This window comes from Gallinula chloropus (genome assembly GCF_964237585.1).
Source record: "Gallinula chloropus genome assembly, chromosome: 1".
Taxonomy (NCBI): Eukaryota; Metazoa; Chordata; class Aves; order Gruiformes; family Rallidae; genus Gallinula; species Gallinula chloropus.
Genome location: NC_140085.1, coordinates 60,801,413 through 60,819,816, shown reverse-complemented (window position 1 = coordinate 60,819,816; position 18,404 = coordinate 60,801,413). Strand labels below are relative to the sequence as shown.

The 18,404-nt window shown below is 39.5% G+C and overlaps 1 protein-coding gene across 1 annotated transcript in view; it reads left to right on the top strand.

Moving 5' to 3' along the window:
• Positions 1–4,614: 4,614 nt before the first annotated feature.
• PTPRQ (protein tyrosine phosphatase receptor type Q) overlaps positions 4,615–18,404 on the top strand; it is a gene marked incomplete at its 5' end in the record, with an annotated part of 135,484 nt that continues 121,694 nt past the window's right edge. The window contains 8 exons of the mRNA XM_084272853.1: positions 4,615–4,662; positions 7,456–7,593; positions 8,167–8,302; positions 10,527–10,781; positions 11,725–11,942; positions 15,481–15,667; positions 15,806–16,090; positions 17,558–17,842. Coding sequence (XP_084128979.1) covers positions 4,615–4,662; positions 7,456–7,593; positions 8,167–8,302; positions 10,527–10,781; positions 11,725–11,942; positions 15,481–15,667; positions 15,806–16,090; positions 17,558–17,842 — 1,552 coding nt within the window. The remainder of the gene's footprint in view (positions 4,663–7,455; positions 7,594–8,166; positions 8,303–10,526; positions 10,782–11,724; positions 11,943–15,480; positions 15,668–15,805; positions 16,091–17,557; positions 17,843–18,404) is intronic.

Below are 18,404 nucleotides of genomic sequence, written 5' to 3'. Positions count from 1 at the left end.
CTGTGCCACATCATTTCTCCCATCCATAGCTGGTTGCACTTCTTTATTCCTACATTTCCACTGCGCTCTTCCCCTACCCGTGCTTGCAAAAGGAATTCCACTGTATAAAGGCTTACACATAAAGCCAGGCAATTTTTTTTAAGGGTTGATGTAAATATACCTCTATATTTGGAATCAGATTGTAACTGAATATGCCTCTATGAAGCTGTAAGGCTTTGGACACATTATTTATAATTCTTGACTCTTATAATTCCATTATCATAGTCCCAGGTTATACGTTAAGACCAAACCTTGCCCCAATACGCAATTAGAATTTGAAGCACAGCTTTTGATATTGGCTTTAAGCCACTTACTGTGGGGTTTTCATTAATAGAATCATAGACCTGTGGTACAGGCAACTAGTATTCTAGCCAAATCTATATACTAAAAATTGAAAGTAAAACTTAAGACATTTCCATGATTTATTATGTTTCCACATTGCAGGCAGACATCTTCCCAAATACATGCACATGCTGAAAAACCTGTTAGCGCTGAGATCTTTGGGACTAGTTTCTTGTGAGAGCAAGATCAGGCCTGTAGCACGGCATCTGAACACCGTTACAAGCCACATAAGATACCAAAAGGTGGGCGTGCTCAGAGGAACATCCTCCAGGGTGACAAACAGTCACTGCTCTTGGCAGTGCTTAAGCAGCCACAAAATGTTGCTGTGGATCTGGCTCCTTTCACCCTTTCACACCCCATTTTTCCTGGCACAAATTCAATTTTCTTTTCTCTTAAATTTCTGCAGTCTTAGTAAACTCAGTTTACAGAGCCTGGATTTTATTATTATTATTATTATTATTATTATTAGTAGTAGTAGTAGTAGTAGTAGTAGTAGTAGTAGTAGTCATTGCTTCTGTATAGTTCTTCCCACCTCTATTTCTTCCACCTCTCCTTTAGTAAGGATTCAAAAGACAAATCCGATTTCCAAGTATTACAGAGGTTCACCTCTGTGTAAAAACTTACTGCCAAATAACATGTAGGTACCAATCAGGAATACCACGGCAGTGGGAAGCATTGACTTGAAATAATTTTTTCAAATTCTGTTCCATCAAGTTTGGTTCCACCTTTTCCAGACGTTACCCAGAGATTGTGCTGCTGGTATAATCACGTATGGGTGTACGTCCTATGGAAAAATCCCACAGATGTGTGTTCTAGTACAGGGGTCACACCAGAAATGAGTTGTCACACCAAGCCATCGCAATACAGTGATCATGGAGGGGCAGCATGAAGGACAGAACATTAGCAGATTATTTTTTTTTAATAGTTACAGTGCGATATTGGTGTAGTATTTCCTAGATTAGGTTGGATTTCACACTTCCAACCTTTCTGGGGAAAATATTTTCAAGAAACATTCATGATGTGATCTTTTGGGGATAGACTTACTATCTAGCACTTAACATTAATGTAAAAGTAAAAAGGTTTTTATCAATAAAAGGTCACATTGAGGGAGTCTGTAAGTAACATTGTGTACTAAATCACCCCTCACCTGTCTTTAAATGCCAGGTAGAATGTGCAAGCTCCCTGCAGAACAAGGAAACTTGAAAAATTACCTGTCTGTTATCATTAACAAGTCAACGCAGTTCAGGGTGGAAGGGCGTATTCAAGGCCAAAGAACAATGAACTCTAGTAAATGGAAATACAATTCACTGACGTTCTTGGCAGCCACACACTGACCATTTCAGAACTGCCTCTTCTACCTATTTTGAAAAATAATTCTACATATACACCAAGCAGGTGGGCCTATGCCTACAGAAAATCAGTGGAAAGAGCTTCTTTAGGAGAGGAGATTTGAGAATCTCACTCAAAGATAGTCTGAAAATATATGTTTTACACACGCAGTTACTGCTTTCACCGGTGGTTCTTGTACGGAGAATGGGACGGGGGGAGCTTGAAGAGCTGCTTCTGGACTGGTGTTGCATTCTGGAAAAAAAGCACAGCAGTGAATGAAGCTAAAACTTAATCACTAGAAATGTGGAATAAGAGCAAAGTGGTTATGTTTTGGGGAGTGTCCTTTCAATTAAGGTGGAATGTGCCCTGCACGCTTAATTTAATGAGGTCAAAAAAGAGAGGGCTCCTGCTGTCGTCTTGAAAACCATCCCGTTAATAAAGCCTCCCTTTGAGCTCGCTGATGACAAAGTGCTCTGGGAATGGAAAAGGGGAAAAAAATAATATGTGTGCTTTGTAAAACAGCTGAACAGGCAGCAGCTTACTTTTGGCATTGACAGGTAAAATAGCATTTGGACAATACACCCATGCACGCTCTGTATGCGTTTTTTTTGGAGAGACACTGACTCAGTGTTATGACATTAGGGGGATTGTTGCAGCAGCTTCTGATTTACTACATGTCTTTGAGCCTGGGTAACATAAAAGCTCTGAAATGATATTTTTCTGGTGAGAGTAAGCCTGCCTTGTTTACTTGAAGTTCTAAATAAAGCTTAATTAAAAATTGTATTCCTTATTTGACGATTCAAAGCTCAGTTGGATACAGGCTTTAGGAAAAACGAACCACCCACTGAAGAACAAGATACTATCTCAAGACAGAAATAATACTTGTGATGATAGCACCTAAGAAAACACACAGTAAATAATAGGAGTGTTGCTCATTTTTATGGTACATATCATACACTGGCAGTAATTTTTATTTAGTCTATAATTACTTTGGAAATAAGTGGTAAACAATTTTTATCAGCTTATTAAACTGATTTAATTTCAAAGAGCACAGTGGAAAATTATTTTTCTATTAGGTTAACTTGGGGTAGGCTAGGGGACTAGGAGTTATACTGAGGTAAATTTACCTCTGGATTCACTGCTGCAAATCTGGCGAAAGGTGGACGCCATCCAAAGCTTTTGTCTAAGCTGAGTTACTGTTCAGCAGCCTTGGGGAAATAAATTAGTGGTCCTACTGCAACCTGTTCCTGTCTATTTGTTCTTTAGAGATGTGGGACCTCGGAACAGAAGAAGCCAGCAGCTTGGTAAGGGGAATCAGGAATTCTGCCCCAAGGAGGTAAATGAGCATCTTTATTGTGACTCCATCAGTGAGGCAGTGTCAGTGTCTATTTCTCCTCTGGGCCTAATCTCCCTGTTTTACAGTAAGGATACTCACTGGTGAGGAAACTGGTGTCACACTGGGGAACAGCTGTTTGGGTTCTGAGACCGCTGTGTTCCCAAACGGTCAGATCTAAGCCTTTTCTTGTAAAATCTTGAGTGCAAAAATGCCTGCTAAGAGCTTAGCTAGTTAAAAGGAGGCAACACGGTACTTCATGCTAGTTGCTCTGATGGTACTTGTCACTAATACTTCCCACAGATGTACTCCGCAGCACTGTAACCCCTAACTGGAGAGGGGGTGGGAGGTGGAGGGGGAGCATTTTCTTGAAGCAAATTAAACCCAGGGAGGGCGCCAGGTCGAGGTGGCCGCCGCCGCCGCTTCCCCCTCACGGCGGCCCGTCCCGCTGCCGGCGAATCTCGGGGAAACAAGCGAGGAGCGTCGGGTTTGAACTCCCGCCACGGCTGCGCTGTGTGTGAGTGAAGCCGAAGCGCTACCCGCAGCCCGGCGGAACCCGCTGCTTCCCGTCCCCGCCTCGGCCGGCAGAGCCCGCAGGGTGGCGGCGGGTGGTGCCGGCTCTGCCTCCTCTGCCTTGCGCGGCTCTGGGCTCCGCGGCCGAGCGCTGCCCGCTGCCCCCCTCCCCAGGCGGAATAGACACCCTCAGGACGGTGTGCTTTAAATTCGGGTGTGGGGGCTGCTGCGGGGGGATGGGGGGCAGCTGGCGGGAGCGAGGGGCGGCCGCTTGTCACATGCCCAGCTCTTCCTGGTGCCGTGAAGACTTAGTCAATCCCGAGCTGTAGTTGCTAGCCAGAAATTTAAGAAGTCCTCTAACACGTAGATCGTGCATGGGTTAGGAAATTTATAGGCTCCGGTTTTACGTTAAAAAGTAAGGATTATTTCCTGTGAAGCAGTTTTAGACTTGGTCATGCTGCTCCTGGCGGGATGCTGGGGCGCACTTGACTTTCAGCGAGCAGAAACTGTCGTACACTTACACCGTTCCTGTTTGTTCTGTTTGGAGACCCGAGCAGGACGTATCCGTGGATTCCACAGGTGTGCTTAGTACTTCCACGGAAAAGGGGTTTGAGGCTAATTTTGAACACTGACAAAGGGGCGTCTTGCTAGAAGTGGGGACTGTGGAAAGCAACCAGACTGTCCTGAGGAAAGGGCAGGGGTCAGGTTTCAGTGAAGCTCAATCCAGTAATCACTAGTAAAGCTTAAAAAACTCTGACATATTTTACAGGGAGGGGAGGGTCTTAAATGGCTCATGTGCAGCCAGCACGTCTGCAGGTCAGTTTAGCTGGTCTCAGGAAACTCTATATGAAGCCTGGTAAGAGGCAGGGCCAGGGCAAAGGCTCAAATCTCGGCTGCGCCATTGGCTGCGGCTGTGCCATTGGCTGCATTTGTGTCTGTGTGAAGTATAAATACCTGTGATAGTTTCACTCTTGTTATGTCTTAGAGATTCTAAGATGGTTCTCTGTTGAAGCTGGGATTCAAATACCTAAGGGGAAGAGGGGCTATAACATTTCTCTATGGACCCAGCAATTGTTCTCCTGATTTTATTAAGATACTTATTTAAGGTAAGATAAGTATTCCCTTTTTTTGAAGGTGGATAAATATGCTAATTGAAAGTGGAAAATGTTTTGTGATGTGGACTGTTTGGGGATTTTCTTTTTGGTTTGGTTTGGTTTTTTGTCATTATAGTAGTCAGAGGGAGCTTGCTTCTGGTTTAATATTGCTTCCCAGAAGTAAGACAACCTAGCATCTTTAAGTCCTAAGCTAGTTCATATTGCTGTAGTTTTTATATATGCAGTTGTTATTTTACACATCACTTAACATGCTTTGCTGTGAAGCTCTGTCGACTACTGGTGCAAATACCACTCCCTTTCTTTGGAGAAGAGATATGAATGAAATGCTGCTGTAGTACCCAGCCTCCTGGTATATTCATTGAGAATCCAGATAGTGTCCAGTTGTGCTGGTCAATTATGAGCTTGAGAACAAATGTTTTTTGTGGAAGCCATCATGCAGCAGTCTGTGACCTGCCTTAGCCAGGGAAGTTTCCTCAAAGTTGAATTGTAGTTGAGAGTCCCTGGATCTTAAGGATGATAGTATGGGGTGTAATAAAACCTTCAGGGAGTTCTGTACCATAGCTCCAGCTGTTGCAGAAAGCAGATCCTTGGGGAGGACTGTAAGAATAGCATAAAAGAGAGTTACCTATACTATGTTAGTTTCACACCGTTCACGGCTTAAGGACTTCTTGAGACAGAGGTAATTGCAGTGCAGTTTGTGAGCTTCAGCGTAGTTCTGTTCTGTGAATTTGTCTGGCCTCTTCTGAAGCCCATGGGGACTTTGAGCACTTGTTTTGAGCTTTGTCAGATAACATATTTATTTTGTGAAGAACTGTCTCTTTTTGTTTGCTTTGAATCCAGAGCATACCAGCTACATTTCATACCAGCTACAGTTCTAGTACTTGAAGAGAAAATGAAAAATCAATCTCCTCACTACTTCTGGCTGCTTAAGATTTTATAGACGTCTGTTGTATTTCCCCTCAAGTGTCTCTTTTTCAGACTGAGAAGGCAACTTGAATCACACATTGTGAAGGCAGAAGTGTTGTTTAGGTCTTCTGGCTGGTGTGTAGCTAACCTGAAGACAGATCAGAACTTTAGCTCTTTGTGGTCTATTTAAATTATTTTTTTTTTTTTAATTGCTGCAGTCTTTGGGTAAAGGACTAAAAGGTACCAACAATGTGCTGGCAGCAAACAGGGATGTTCTAAATCCTTCTTGCCAGATATAAATATGGTAAAATTTCTCTGTGTGTTTGCAAATCTGGTTCTTGTTTTCAGGTCTGGGAGTGTGTGTTTATGTACACTAAAACCACAGACGATATTGCTGATGGGGGGAAAATCATTAAAAATGGTCAATTATTAGCTAATACACATTTTGTTTTTGTCTTTATAAGCAGTCTTTCATGCCTTTTGGATTGTCTGGCTGGCAATTGTGTGGCTGTCTGGGCACCAATGCACCCATCAAATAAAATCCTGCTACTTTTCCTGGAGAAGTGTTCCTTAAACATTTCTGTGTATGATATCAATGTTAGTCTAGTGTGTCAACTCAGGGCCTTCTAAGTGGCAACAATTACCCTATTACAGAGGTTAAAGGCTTTATAACCTTTATGAAGTTTAATAAAGCTGTCATCTAAACTCTGGACACTAAGTTCTTGATAGATTACAGTTGTGTTAGTTTTTCATTAGTTAAAGGATCTTACATTAAACCAAACTGAGTTCCAGAGTATATTGTATTAAAAATAGAAAAGAGATGAGTGGTTTTGCTTTTTATGGTTGTTTTTTTTCTTGATTGGTTGGTTTGGGTTGGTTGGGGGGCTGTTTGGGGGGTGTGTATATGTGTTAGACTGCTTCATAGGACAACACAAAGTAATGCAATAATAAAAATATTAACTTCTATTTTAGCATAGTAGGATTCCTATTTTTTGTTTTGTTTTTGTTTCTCTAACTATGTTTTGAGTTCATTGACAAATGGTGGAATTTATTTGTAATTCCAATTCAAAAAGAAAATAAAAATGGAACTTGAAAGACAGAGCTTCAGTTTTTTACAAAATGTTATGTGGTGGGGATTGGTGACACATGCCCCAATTGAATTTAATTTTAGAGGTGTGATTTGAGTTTATATTCTGTTAGAGAGTTAGATCGATGTGACCTGTAAGCTCTTCTTTAAAGAGCTAAGACAGAGTCCCCCAAAGGCAGGTACGGTTATTGAAATGGCAGTGTCAAAAATACGTAAGACTTGTGTCTAGAGTGAGTTGACCTCTGTAAGAAGTTGAAACACTGAAGGAAGTTTGTACTGCCGTGTCTGAATTGGATTGGCAGGGAGGTGTTTAATACATTATTTCTTTACCTCTCAAACACTGCTGTTTCTTTTTCCGAGATACTTGGAAGTTGTGAAAGTGATGCTATTGAAGTCTTTACCTTATCATGTGGGAATAAGACTGAGACCTCCAACTCCTGACTGTCTGCTAACTATGATTGCATATGTACACTGCAAGTGAAATCTCTGACCTCGTCTCTAACATGACGACAGATTTTTTTCCTGGTAGGGCATGTTGGGGTCAGCTGGCATGGTTTGGCCACCTCTGGAGAGAGAAAGCAAATAGAACCTCAACCTGCAGAGCTTGTAAAAAATTACAGAGCCTCTGTGTGTCACACAGTAGGGCTGATAATAGTGGTCCATATAGAAACTGTTGCTAGCTGAAAAATTCTAGGTAAAAGTAATTAAAAGTGCCAGAATTGAATTATTTAGTTAGAGGTACATTTACTGCATTTCCTATGAAGTCACATTCATGTATGTTTCTGTCACAGGTTTCGGAGAGTCTCGACTGTGACCAAGTGAAAAACCCTGCTAGAGTAGTTTTGATGGAGTGGACTGTGTTTCCCAGAGGACAGGATCCTGACTATTACCTTGTAACACACCAGCAAGCAGATGCTTTCAGTCAAAAAGTAAACTTCATCAATCTAAGCAATAAGTAGTTCTACATGTATTTGAGCTGTAGGCACCAGTAGTTAATAGCACTGTATGTATGTTTGTTTGTTTAAAGAAAGTAACAAAAAAATAGCAAATAAAGAGGAAGTTTGGAAAAATTGTACCAAATCCTGTAATTCATGGGATTTATGTGCACTCATACAGAGTCCTGTTGATGCTAGTGGGACTTAAAAGACCCTTGGGTATCCTGGTTGAGTAAGGATAGATAGGCATATGTTCAAAATTAGGAATGAGCAAACTCTTCAAGGTACTGTGGTTTGAAGGAGTCATCCAGCTTCTCCAGGAGATGCACAGACAGATCTCTGTGGGAGGGTATTTTTCTTATTTTGAGCACAGGAAACTTGATATGAAGACCTTTGTTGGTGGTTTGCTTTCTGAAAGGTTTTGTTTTAAATGCATTGGGTATTTTGCAGTTTAACTGCAGCCCAAAGTTTGACATGCTGCAATGTAAGATACCCTTTAAAAAGTTTGTAGATCTTTTATGAATTGTATTTTTATGATTTTCACTATATCCAGCTGTTCTTTTCCAGAATATAAGGAACATTTCTAAAGTTGAACAGAAATCTGTCAGTGCTACAATTCTGCTTGAGGAAAATAAGAAGTATGATATTACAATAGAATCCCTAAAAAATGGCCGAATCATAAGTGTAAAATCATTTAAGACACGTAAGTAGGGTAGTACAAAAACATTTTTGTATCATTGTAGTTACTCTAATACTGGATTTTTAAAGTAGGGGTTGAAATGCTGAGCTTACTCATCTATTTGGAAACTTTGTATTAGTGCATGTTTTGAACCATGGAATATTTTTATGTAACATACTTGGTTAGTGTAACAATTCTGCAGTATGGGACTGATGGTAAATGTTTGGCAAATTTATAAATCACAGACTGGTTTGGGCTGGAAGGGACCCCAAAGATCATCTAATTCCAATCCCCCTGCCATGGGCAGGAACACCCTCTACTAGACCAGGTTGCCCAAAGCCCCATCCAGCTTGGCCTTAAACACTGCCAGAGAGGGGGCAGCCACAGCTTCTCTGGGCAACCTGTGCCAGTGCCTCACCGCCCTCAGTGTGAAGAATTTCTTCCTAATTTTATGGGCTATACTACAGTAATTCTAGGAGAAGAGATTTATAGAAGAAAGTTACTTAAAACTTGGAAATTTCATATGGTTGTGACTGTTTCTCTTATATAAATTAAATATCTTGGTTAAATATTACATACTTGTGTTTCTACTTTATGACTGTTCCTCTTTAAAAAGAGTTAGTGAGTATCTTGAAAATCTTAGGATCATGAATAAATAGGGCAGTCTTTTTGTAGAAATTGTGCATCTATCCACTGAACTTATAAAACAAAACTTATAAAAACATAATTTCTAGCTGTAAATCTGTTTGGGATGACCAGTCCCACTGATTACTGGAATGAAAGGGCTTTCTAATTTAATTTTGTTAATCACTTTAAAATCATTGATAACATTCCCTTTGTGCACATTACAAGCTCATGCTAGCTTTGAAATACAGTCTGGGATCTGAATGCCAGAACTTCATTGGACAGAATACACAGTAAGCTGAAAACATTGCAGCACCACTGACTCAGATGAAAGTCTGTTTAGCAAGCTACAGGCAATAACCTGTGGTTATGCTGCTAATGTGTTACCATACTTAACATCTATTATTTAACCCCAGGGGTCAGTGTTGGGTCCGGTCTTGTTTAACATCTTCACCAACGACCTCAATGAGGGAATAGCATCCACCCTCTGCTGATGATACAAAGCTGGAAGGGGTGGCTGACATGCAGGAACACTGCGCTGTCATGTAGTGACACCTAGACAGGCTGGAAAGCTGGGCAGGGAGAAATCGGATGGGGTTTAATAAAAGCAAGTGTAGAGTCTTGCACCTGGGAAGAAATAACTGCCTGAATCAGTACAGGCTGGGGGATGACCTGCTGGAGAAGAGCTCTGTGGAGAAGGACCTGGGGGTCCTGGTAGATGACAGGTTGGCCATGAGCCAGCAGTGTGCCCTGGTGGATAAGAGAGCCAATGGGATCCTGGGGTGCATCAAAAGGAGCATGGCCAGCAGATCAAAAGAGGTGATCCTTCCACTCTACTCTCCCTTGGTCAGGCCCCACCTGTAGTAGTCTATCTAATTCTGGGCTCCCTAGTACAAAAAAAGGCGGGGTCTCCTGGAAAGAGTCCAGTGGAGGGCCACAAAGATGATTAAGGGTCTGGGGCATCTCCCCTGTGAGGCAAGACTGAGTGAGCTGGGACAGTTCAGCCTTGAGAAAAGAAGACTGAGAGGGGATCTGATGAATGTTTACAAATATCTGAACTGTAGGACACAGAGGGAAATGGGCAGCCTCTTTTCAATGGTCTGTGGGGACAGGACAAGGGGCAATGGCTCCAAGTTGGAGCACAGGAAGTTCCGTAACAACATGCAGAAGTAGTTCCCGGTGAGGGTGACAGAGCACTGGAATAGGCTGCCCAGGGGGGTTGTGGAGTCTCCTCTGGAGACCCATCTGGATGCCTATCTGTGCGACCTGTCCTAGGGAACCTGCTTTGGCAGGGGGGTTGGATCCAATGACCTCTGGAGGTCCCTTTCCAACCCCTACAATTCTGTGATTAACTGATATTCTAGCCAAGTATGTACTTTTACAGTTAAACACTCTTCAATCTGTGCATTTAACTTTTAATTCTGGTTGCTCCAGACATAAATTTACGTATCATGACAATAGGGGATGGCTTTCTTGATTGCTTAGTAAGATATTTTGTATTTTAACACAAATATGTGTGTCTTCTTTCCCTCCTGTGCATATCCATTCTTAAAAGGGGAAAAAAATGCAATAAAATTTTGAGCTAATGTTTCTGTTGTGTTATTTTTTTTCCCTGTTCTACTAGGTGGAATTTCAGAAAAAGACATCAAAACATTCGTGAAAACTACTACAGTGTCTTTTAATTGGAGTGCAATAGCCAAAGAATTTTCAGTTTCAGTTTCACTGAATGATGATTCTCAGGTTATAAAAAACCCTAGTGGATTCTTTGTATGGAGTAATTTGACACCTGCCACCTTATATACATTTAAATTTATATTTCAACAGTTGCATCTGGAATTTGTAAATGTGTCTCAGTCACTGGATGTTCAAGCTGAAACAGGTATGTAGAGTTAGTTGTAGTCACAGAGCATGAAAGGAAGCGTTGCATTTTCTAGAAAAGTTAAGAGTAAATTGTAAAAAGTCTGTATTCCATTTTGCATTTTTTAGTAGATCTGGATTGTTCCATTTCTATAAAGCTGAAAAAAGTTGAATGTTAGTGACATAGAAAAGCTATTTCTAATTAATATTTCTTAATATTTTTAGGAGCAACAACTCACATTTGTATGTGCAATATTTTAAGCTATGAATGTTCAAGTTTAGCATTGTAATTATTTGTATGGATGGATCAAATTTGCTATATAGTTTCAGTGAAAAGGCAAGGAAAATCCTGAAGTTGGTAAGGATTTGGAACACTTTCCACCAGTGTTCAAAGTGATGGCTTTGTACTGCTGAGTGGCTGACCTAGCTAAGCTGTTGTGTTAGAAGAGGGCAGGATTCTGAGAATGTTATGGCTTGGTTATGCAACTTCATTACTTTAAATATGCTGGTGTGACAGTGTGAATTAAAATCTTCACAAAGGAACACACAAAAAGGGATTATGTGGGCTCAAATTCAAGGAAAGAATTATTTTCCTAAACTCAAAACATTATTAAAACACAATGATATTTTAAGTTCACTTCTAAAATTTAACTATCAGAAACTAAGCTTAAAGAATTAAGTTTTCCAAAAAGTAGGATAAGAATTAATGGGTATCTTTATTTTTTGCTTTGGTGGGTTGTAGTTGATGCTCTTAATTTAGTCAATCAGATTTTTTAAGACACTGATGATTTTGAAGGAGTTTGGATACAGTATTAACAAAGTTCTGGGGGTTTGCAATCATGAATTAATTGAATGTTATCATCATCAATATGTCTGTGTAATTATTAAAATAATTCAATCTTAAACTGCTCTGCTGCCATGAATGGCCAGAATATCTTTGAAATCCTGTCCTTGTTCACCAACAGGCACGTGTTCCCAAGGGTGGGTGGCATTCCAAAGCAGCTGCTATCGAATGAGTAAGGAGAGCAAGCCGTGGAAGGTGGCACAACAAATCTGTGAAACGTCTTCTCAAGGGGCGCATCTTCTTGACATAGGGAGTGAAGAAGAACGTGGCTTTATTTTGTCATATCTCCGGACAATCAGTAGAATAATCATGTTATGGACGGGTCTTAACGACTTAAAGGTCAGTCGGGTTTATCTTCTTTCCTATTATATACATGGAAACAGGAGAATTTTCATATATAGAGCACAATTCTTTGGAATAAAAAGTGCTAAACAGTAAATTGTGGGGGTTTTTGTTTGTTTACATAGTTATTAGTAGTTACAAGAGGAATGTTTTTTCTTTCTATTTAGGACTAAATACTGATAGTACTTCACAAACTGTAGCTGGGGAAAAAAAGACATAGTTTATACTGATTGTTTTTTGGTTTTGAGAGCACTTCACAGAGATATTGTTTTGCCTGTAGGTGGTGCTGCATCACCAGTTTTTAAGTCTTATTCTACACATACTTTACTATGCATATCGAAGTCAGGTTGGCTTTCTCGGTTTTGAAATGTTGAGTGCTCAGCGTAGCAAGGTCTGTCGAGTATAGATGATGGAAAAAGGGACTAGAGTAAGGCATTTTATTTTCCTGTTCTTTATATTTGGGATATGAGGGTTCTTAATGCCAGCTCTGCTGTTATTGACTCGCTCCAGAGTGGTGTGTGATTTGGGAATAGCAACAGAGATGATAGAATCACCACCTCACAATGAAGAATTTCAGTACTCCAAGTAGGGTCTTACGAGAGAAGAGTAGAGGGGTAGAATCACATCCCCCAACCTGCTGGTCACGCTATTTTTGATGCAGCCCAGGACACAGTTGGCTTTCTGAGCTGCAAGTGCATATTGCTGGCTCATGTTGAGCTTTCCTTCAACCAACACCCCCAAGTCCTTCTCATGGCTGCTCTCAATCCATTCTCCACCCAGCCTGTTGTTGTGCTTGGGATTGCCCCAGCCCATGTGTAGGACCTTGCTGATAAATAAAAGCTTTGGGAACGCTCTCAGGAGGATGGGGGTACTCTGCCAGAAATGTGGGATCTGGTCTTTCTGTGGTTAAGCTTAGTGAAAGCCTCTTTTGTGAGAAGTATCAGAAGGTTGGGATGAAGCCACTGGTTTGGGGTTTGGAAAATCTATGTGCTGAAATTTAATTTTAATATAGTTTTGGGAAAATTAATTTTAAAAGAAATTATGTGAAATACAGTAAAGACAAAGCAGTAAAACCAAAGCAATACAGTAAAGAAGAACTGACAAAGAAATACAGTAAAACCAAAGGAATTAAGTGGTAAACCTGTAGACAGAAAATTTCCTTTTTGCAGACTCGGTTAAATAACTTAATGAGGCTACACAAAGAAGTCAAAGTGGGTAACGTGCAAACTGAAGAAACAGAAACCAGTCTAGGTTTGTGGTTAGGGAAGCACTCTAAGATTCCTGGCTAATAACACACCATTAATATATGCCTTTTACAGGTGGTATTGTTTTATTACTGCAACTTTTACACCATAGTGATATTAACCATAACCAATTTGGTATTTTAGAAATGAGTTAGTATCTGTAAGAGGCTGGCAGAAATACATGCCCAAGGAAAGCATAATATCTTTTTTCATCTTGGAAGGAGTGCTAGAATAGTGTTGGGTGGTTTTTTTTCCCTTTTAAAACTGTTTACACAGAAAAGAGTTAATTGCCAGTTTGGAATTTGTCTGTTAATCAACTGTTTAATCATTACATGTGTTTTTATGTTTGTGGGAGTCTAGTCAGTTAAACGAACTAGATGAGTACCTTGTTTTAAGAGCAGCAAATAATAATAATATATTGCTTGCTTTTCAAGCACTTCCTAAGTGTTTGTACTTAATTAGTGTATTCAAGTACTGTATGAACAGGTTACAGTCACTGTTGTCATCTTACCCCAACTCCAAATTGTACCTGCATTGTACTTACCCCAGGAGTCCAGAGGTCATAAGACACACGCTAGGAATTGCTTGACTAGTTTAAAATATGAGATAATAAATACAGATTAAATTATTTTTTCTTTCTCATCATTTTTGCTGAATGGGGAGTTAAAAGCCTGTTTTCAAGTTTTTTTTCCTCCCAGTACCCATGGGACTTGAAATATTCTGTGAAAAAAGTTGAGACTATCACCCACCTAGAAGATTTCAGCACCCTTAGGAATGTGACCCTGATAAAAAATTGGTGGCATTGTGAGCAGGGTTAGTTCCATAGTGTTTATACCCTCACAGGTTCCCCTTCTTTAACCCTGTTTTGACCTGTGTCTGCATTCAAACCCTTCCTGACAAGGGTGAGCATTCCTGTGAAAGACAATGAGGACCCTGGAGATGTAGGTCAGTGCTTTGGGGAAGAGTGAATGGAGCGCTTTGGTGATATCCCCATGACTGTCCTGACACTCTCTGCAGCTCTTCAGAGCTCAGAATGGAAAAGGTAGCCATGGACTGTTCACTGAGGTTTCTCTTACAAGTCCCTACTGCAGAGTCTTAGGCTTCCTGTACCTGTAGTTGACTCTGGTGCCTAGGAAGACCTCTATAAGAAAAAGATTATGCAATAATCTGGATAGTATTTTTGAATTTTCAGGCTAGACACACAAGTCTTCTTGGAAGTCGAGTTATTTCATACCACTGAAAACCTTCTTTACTCTCTTTGGAAAATAAAAACCATCACAGAATATTTTTATTTTTTTTTAATTCAACAGATGAATTGAAAAAAATAGGCTTGGTCTCAACAGACATGATTTTTTGTTGTTTTCTCAGAGAAACAGAAAAGAAATTTTTTTTTTTTTTCACCTCCCCCACTCCCCTTTAAATATCTTTAACAAAATGGAAAAAGCAATGGAAGTCTTAAAATTATGGTGGTACCTCAACTTTTCTTCACTACAGTACTTTAAGTATTTACTTAGATTCTAGGACCACAGGCTTGCTCTGCCTGAAAGCAGTTATGCCAGTATACCTCCTGAGAGAGGTCTGACATCATGCATAAATAGCTTGGGCTTCTTGCCAACCCCCTGTAGATGTTGGTATATGTTAGTGCAGTGCAGTCTGAAACCTGTCTCTTCCTAGAGGGGTCTGTATTGCAACACTGTGAACATACTCCATAAGCATCTTTCCTTCACAATATCGCACTGGCCCAATCTAGTGTTTGTAGGGCTCTGCTGGGGAACCTGAAAGTGCCTCAGAGATTAGAACCCAGAGGCAGGGGGGAGCAAGCGTCCGAACTGCTGAGCTACCACCAGACAGCAGAAAGGGAGAAATACAGAAATTCCACATCTGATTGTGAATCTAGCCCTGCTTGTTTTCAGCTAAACTAGTTTTCCCCTTTGGACCAATTTTATGAATACTTTTGACTAATTTGATTTTTGGTTTTTTTACATGAATAACATTTTTAGAAAATTATCCACCTGTAATTATTAGCTTATTTTATTAATGGTGATTTTTGAAGGATTGTTTGTAACCACATTAGACTTGTGTGGCTTCTATTCTATTTTTGTAATCTGTTGTGGTAGAAGGGATAGAATTTTACACTGAAATATTTGCATGACTCACAATGTTCTTATATACTTAATTTGTCTAAAATAAGTATGTAAATTTTGAACGTGTAGGAGATATGCCTGCAGTAAGGAAAGCATTAATATAATGTAAAAATACATGGGGGTTTTATTTCATTTTTTTCAATGTAGGAGGAAGGTCAGGTCTTGTGGACGGATGGTTCTCCTTATCTTCTTGAGGCTGGTATCTCAACTTTGTCAATGATACCAGAAAATGAAACTGACTGCTATGCCCTTCAGAGAGATCCCGCTGGTCCAGACTATTTCTTCACAGGATTTTTCTGCTATGTACAGCTACCGTATATTTGTGAATATGAATGTAACTATATTTCTCCCAGTCTTCTGCATTTGTTTTAAAAACCTTCCCCAAAATCTGTTTATCTTTGAAGATATAAAAGGAAAAAAAATGTTTTCATGATTTTCAATGATTTTTTTAATTTTTGGTGTTCTTTTTCAGTACCTCTGGTACCAGAAAACTTCACGTTTAGTGTAAGCGATGTCAAGACAACTGAAGCTGTATTTAAATGGAGTGATCTGGACATGTGGCTTAAGCCAGGCTTTGAACTTGTAATTAAGTACTATTTTGATCAGTGGAAGCCCTACATTCTGAACTTGCCTTTGAATTCAACCCAAACAAAAATCGTGCAGTTGTCTCCTGGCCTTTCCTATAGTTTTTTATTAGCAGCAAGGAACCCAGAAGGGGCACAAACTAGTTTAAGTCCAATTCTGAAGGTAGAAACAAGTAAGTTACAAAAATAAATAGCAGTAATAACCAGATAATCATACAGTTTTTACATTTTTCCTTTAATTAGCCTATTCCTTCTGTTGGTGTTTTGTCTGAAACTATAAATAACTCTGAACATGAATTCTGTATCCAGGATTGACCAGTTGGTAGAGTGGATTCCAACATCTTCAATTTATTATTGTGCTAAAATGCTTTGTAGGGATTGATGGGGAAAAACTCAGGAGTTTAGAGTGGCCACAAGCAGAAAGCTGGCTACAAATTCTGTTTCTGTGAAGTATATTTTAAAAGCTTCTTCTCACCATAGTTTTGCTCGCGAAGTTCCTACTGATGTCCAAAGGGAAAGCTGGATGTCAGAGTAGCAGTAACATAGCTTTTGGCCGTGCTGAGATGCAGAAGCATACATTTCAGTCTAAAGTAAAAGATTCTTGAACTAAACAGAGATACCCCTATATATCTGTAGGAAAGAGTAAAAAAAAAGCTTTATTGTTTAAAAATACATTGTGTATGATGCAGTGTGGTGTAAGAAAAATTCATGAACCAATTCACTTGTATTCTGGGAAAATGTAGCTGAAAGAATCCAAATGAAGCCTGCCAATTGGTAAAGATGAAACATGTCTTGCATCTAAAGGCAGTCCAAATAGGAGACGGGATCATTTTCTTAAAGTCGGGGTAAAACTACAGGTTTTTCTTGAGGGGAAAGAACTGTTCCTTTTCTCCAGCAAGTAGATTTCATGTAGATCGCTCCTTCGTGCTGCTCTAGTGTACTTGAAAGTCCTCCCATCTCCCGTGCCTATGAGCCTCTCTGCTCCCTCATCAGATGGTTTATCTCCTGTCTATAACACCCTGCAGTGCAAATTGCCTCTGTAACAGAAAAAAAATTTCCTGCTTTCTCATATGAGAAGCAAATATGAGTGTTACCTCAGAAAGCAGCTTTTCAGCTGCAATATTTCTATCTACATTGCTATCCTTTCTGGGCAAGGAAAAGTAGAACAATTTGCTAATTATTGCACTAGTGACTAAATTGTTCGGAGTAGCACGGGACACATATGAAGAACTGTTTTGATTGATAAAAAGTGTGCACTGAATACTTTTTGAAATTCAGTAAATTTTGCCATTTAATTGATTAGGACCAGGTTTTGAGCTACATGGCTAATTCATACCATGTGTCTTATGTGATGTTTCTGATCTAAGTACAAGAGAGGGGACCTGTGTGAGGAAGCTAAGTTCCACATAAAGAGCTAGGTGATTCCAAAAGACCTTAAGAGAGCAGGATTATTCCCCTGCATGTCAGTATTAGATATAACATCAAAGTAGCTTTGTTTGATTTGCTCCAATATTATTTAGCATCCTAATATTATTTATCATGTAAGTAAGTTTATACTTTTCAGGATGTTTTTTTCAAGTTATTGGTAAAAGCTGTCAGAGTCTGTTAATCCTGTTGCTGTTCTTAATCTTGTTCAATAGGACCACAGTACGCCCAGAAGTTAGAGGCTACATATGTTTCATCTGCAGAAATACATTTAAGGTGGAAGCCTCCACAGCATTCATCCAGTGCTTCCTTTCATTACTACCTGGTCAACGTTTTGGACACTGAAACCAATATTTGGGAACAGTTACCCGTGGAAAAAAGCAAGACTTCAATAGTAATAGGAAATGTAAAACCATATCATCAGTATCAGGTGTATTTACTGAATGTAGCAGAAAAAGGAACACTAAGCTGCCATGAGAAGCCTATATTAATAACAACAGGTGATGTATCCATTTTCTGGAGGTTTTATTTCACTAGACAGAGTTTGAAAATACAAGGCACAGCAGTATTTTTAAAGCCATGTACAGATTGCAGTTGGAATGTATTGTGGGAACATCATGGGGAATTATTTTTTCTTTTCTTTATTTACTGATTCCTACCTTCAGAACCTTCCAAAAGACTGAATGTGCCTATCCCCTTATTTATTCACTTACTTACAGGACATTAATATGTGCTAAAGAAGCAAAATACTATTTGATAAATATTTATGGTTTGTGTATTTAATTTTAACAAAGTAGAAACGTTACCATGATGTCTCAAATTATGTAGGTGAAGGCAGGTAATTTTTTTTCTAACCATTGATACAGTGATGCTGTCATCTTTGACAATGATTTTGTCATGTTTGTTTACTCTGTATATCCAGTGGAACAAAATACACTTGTAAAATAACTCCTTGTTTGTTATGAGAAAACAGAAAGCAGAATCTGCCTGTATCAGGTAGTTTTCAAACTCTTAAGAAATAATTAATGACTTAGTGGTTTTAAAATAATGAATTTTTTAGAA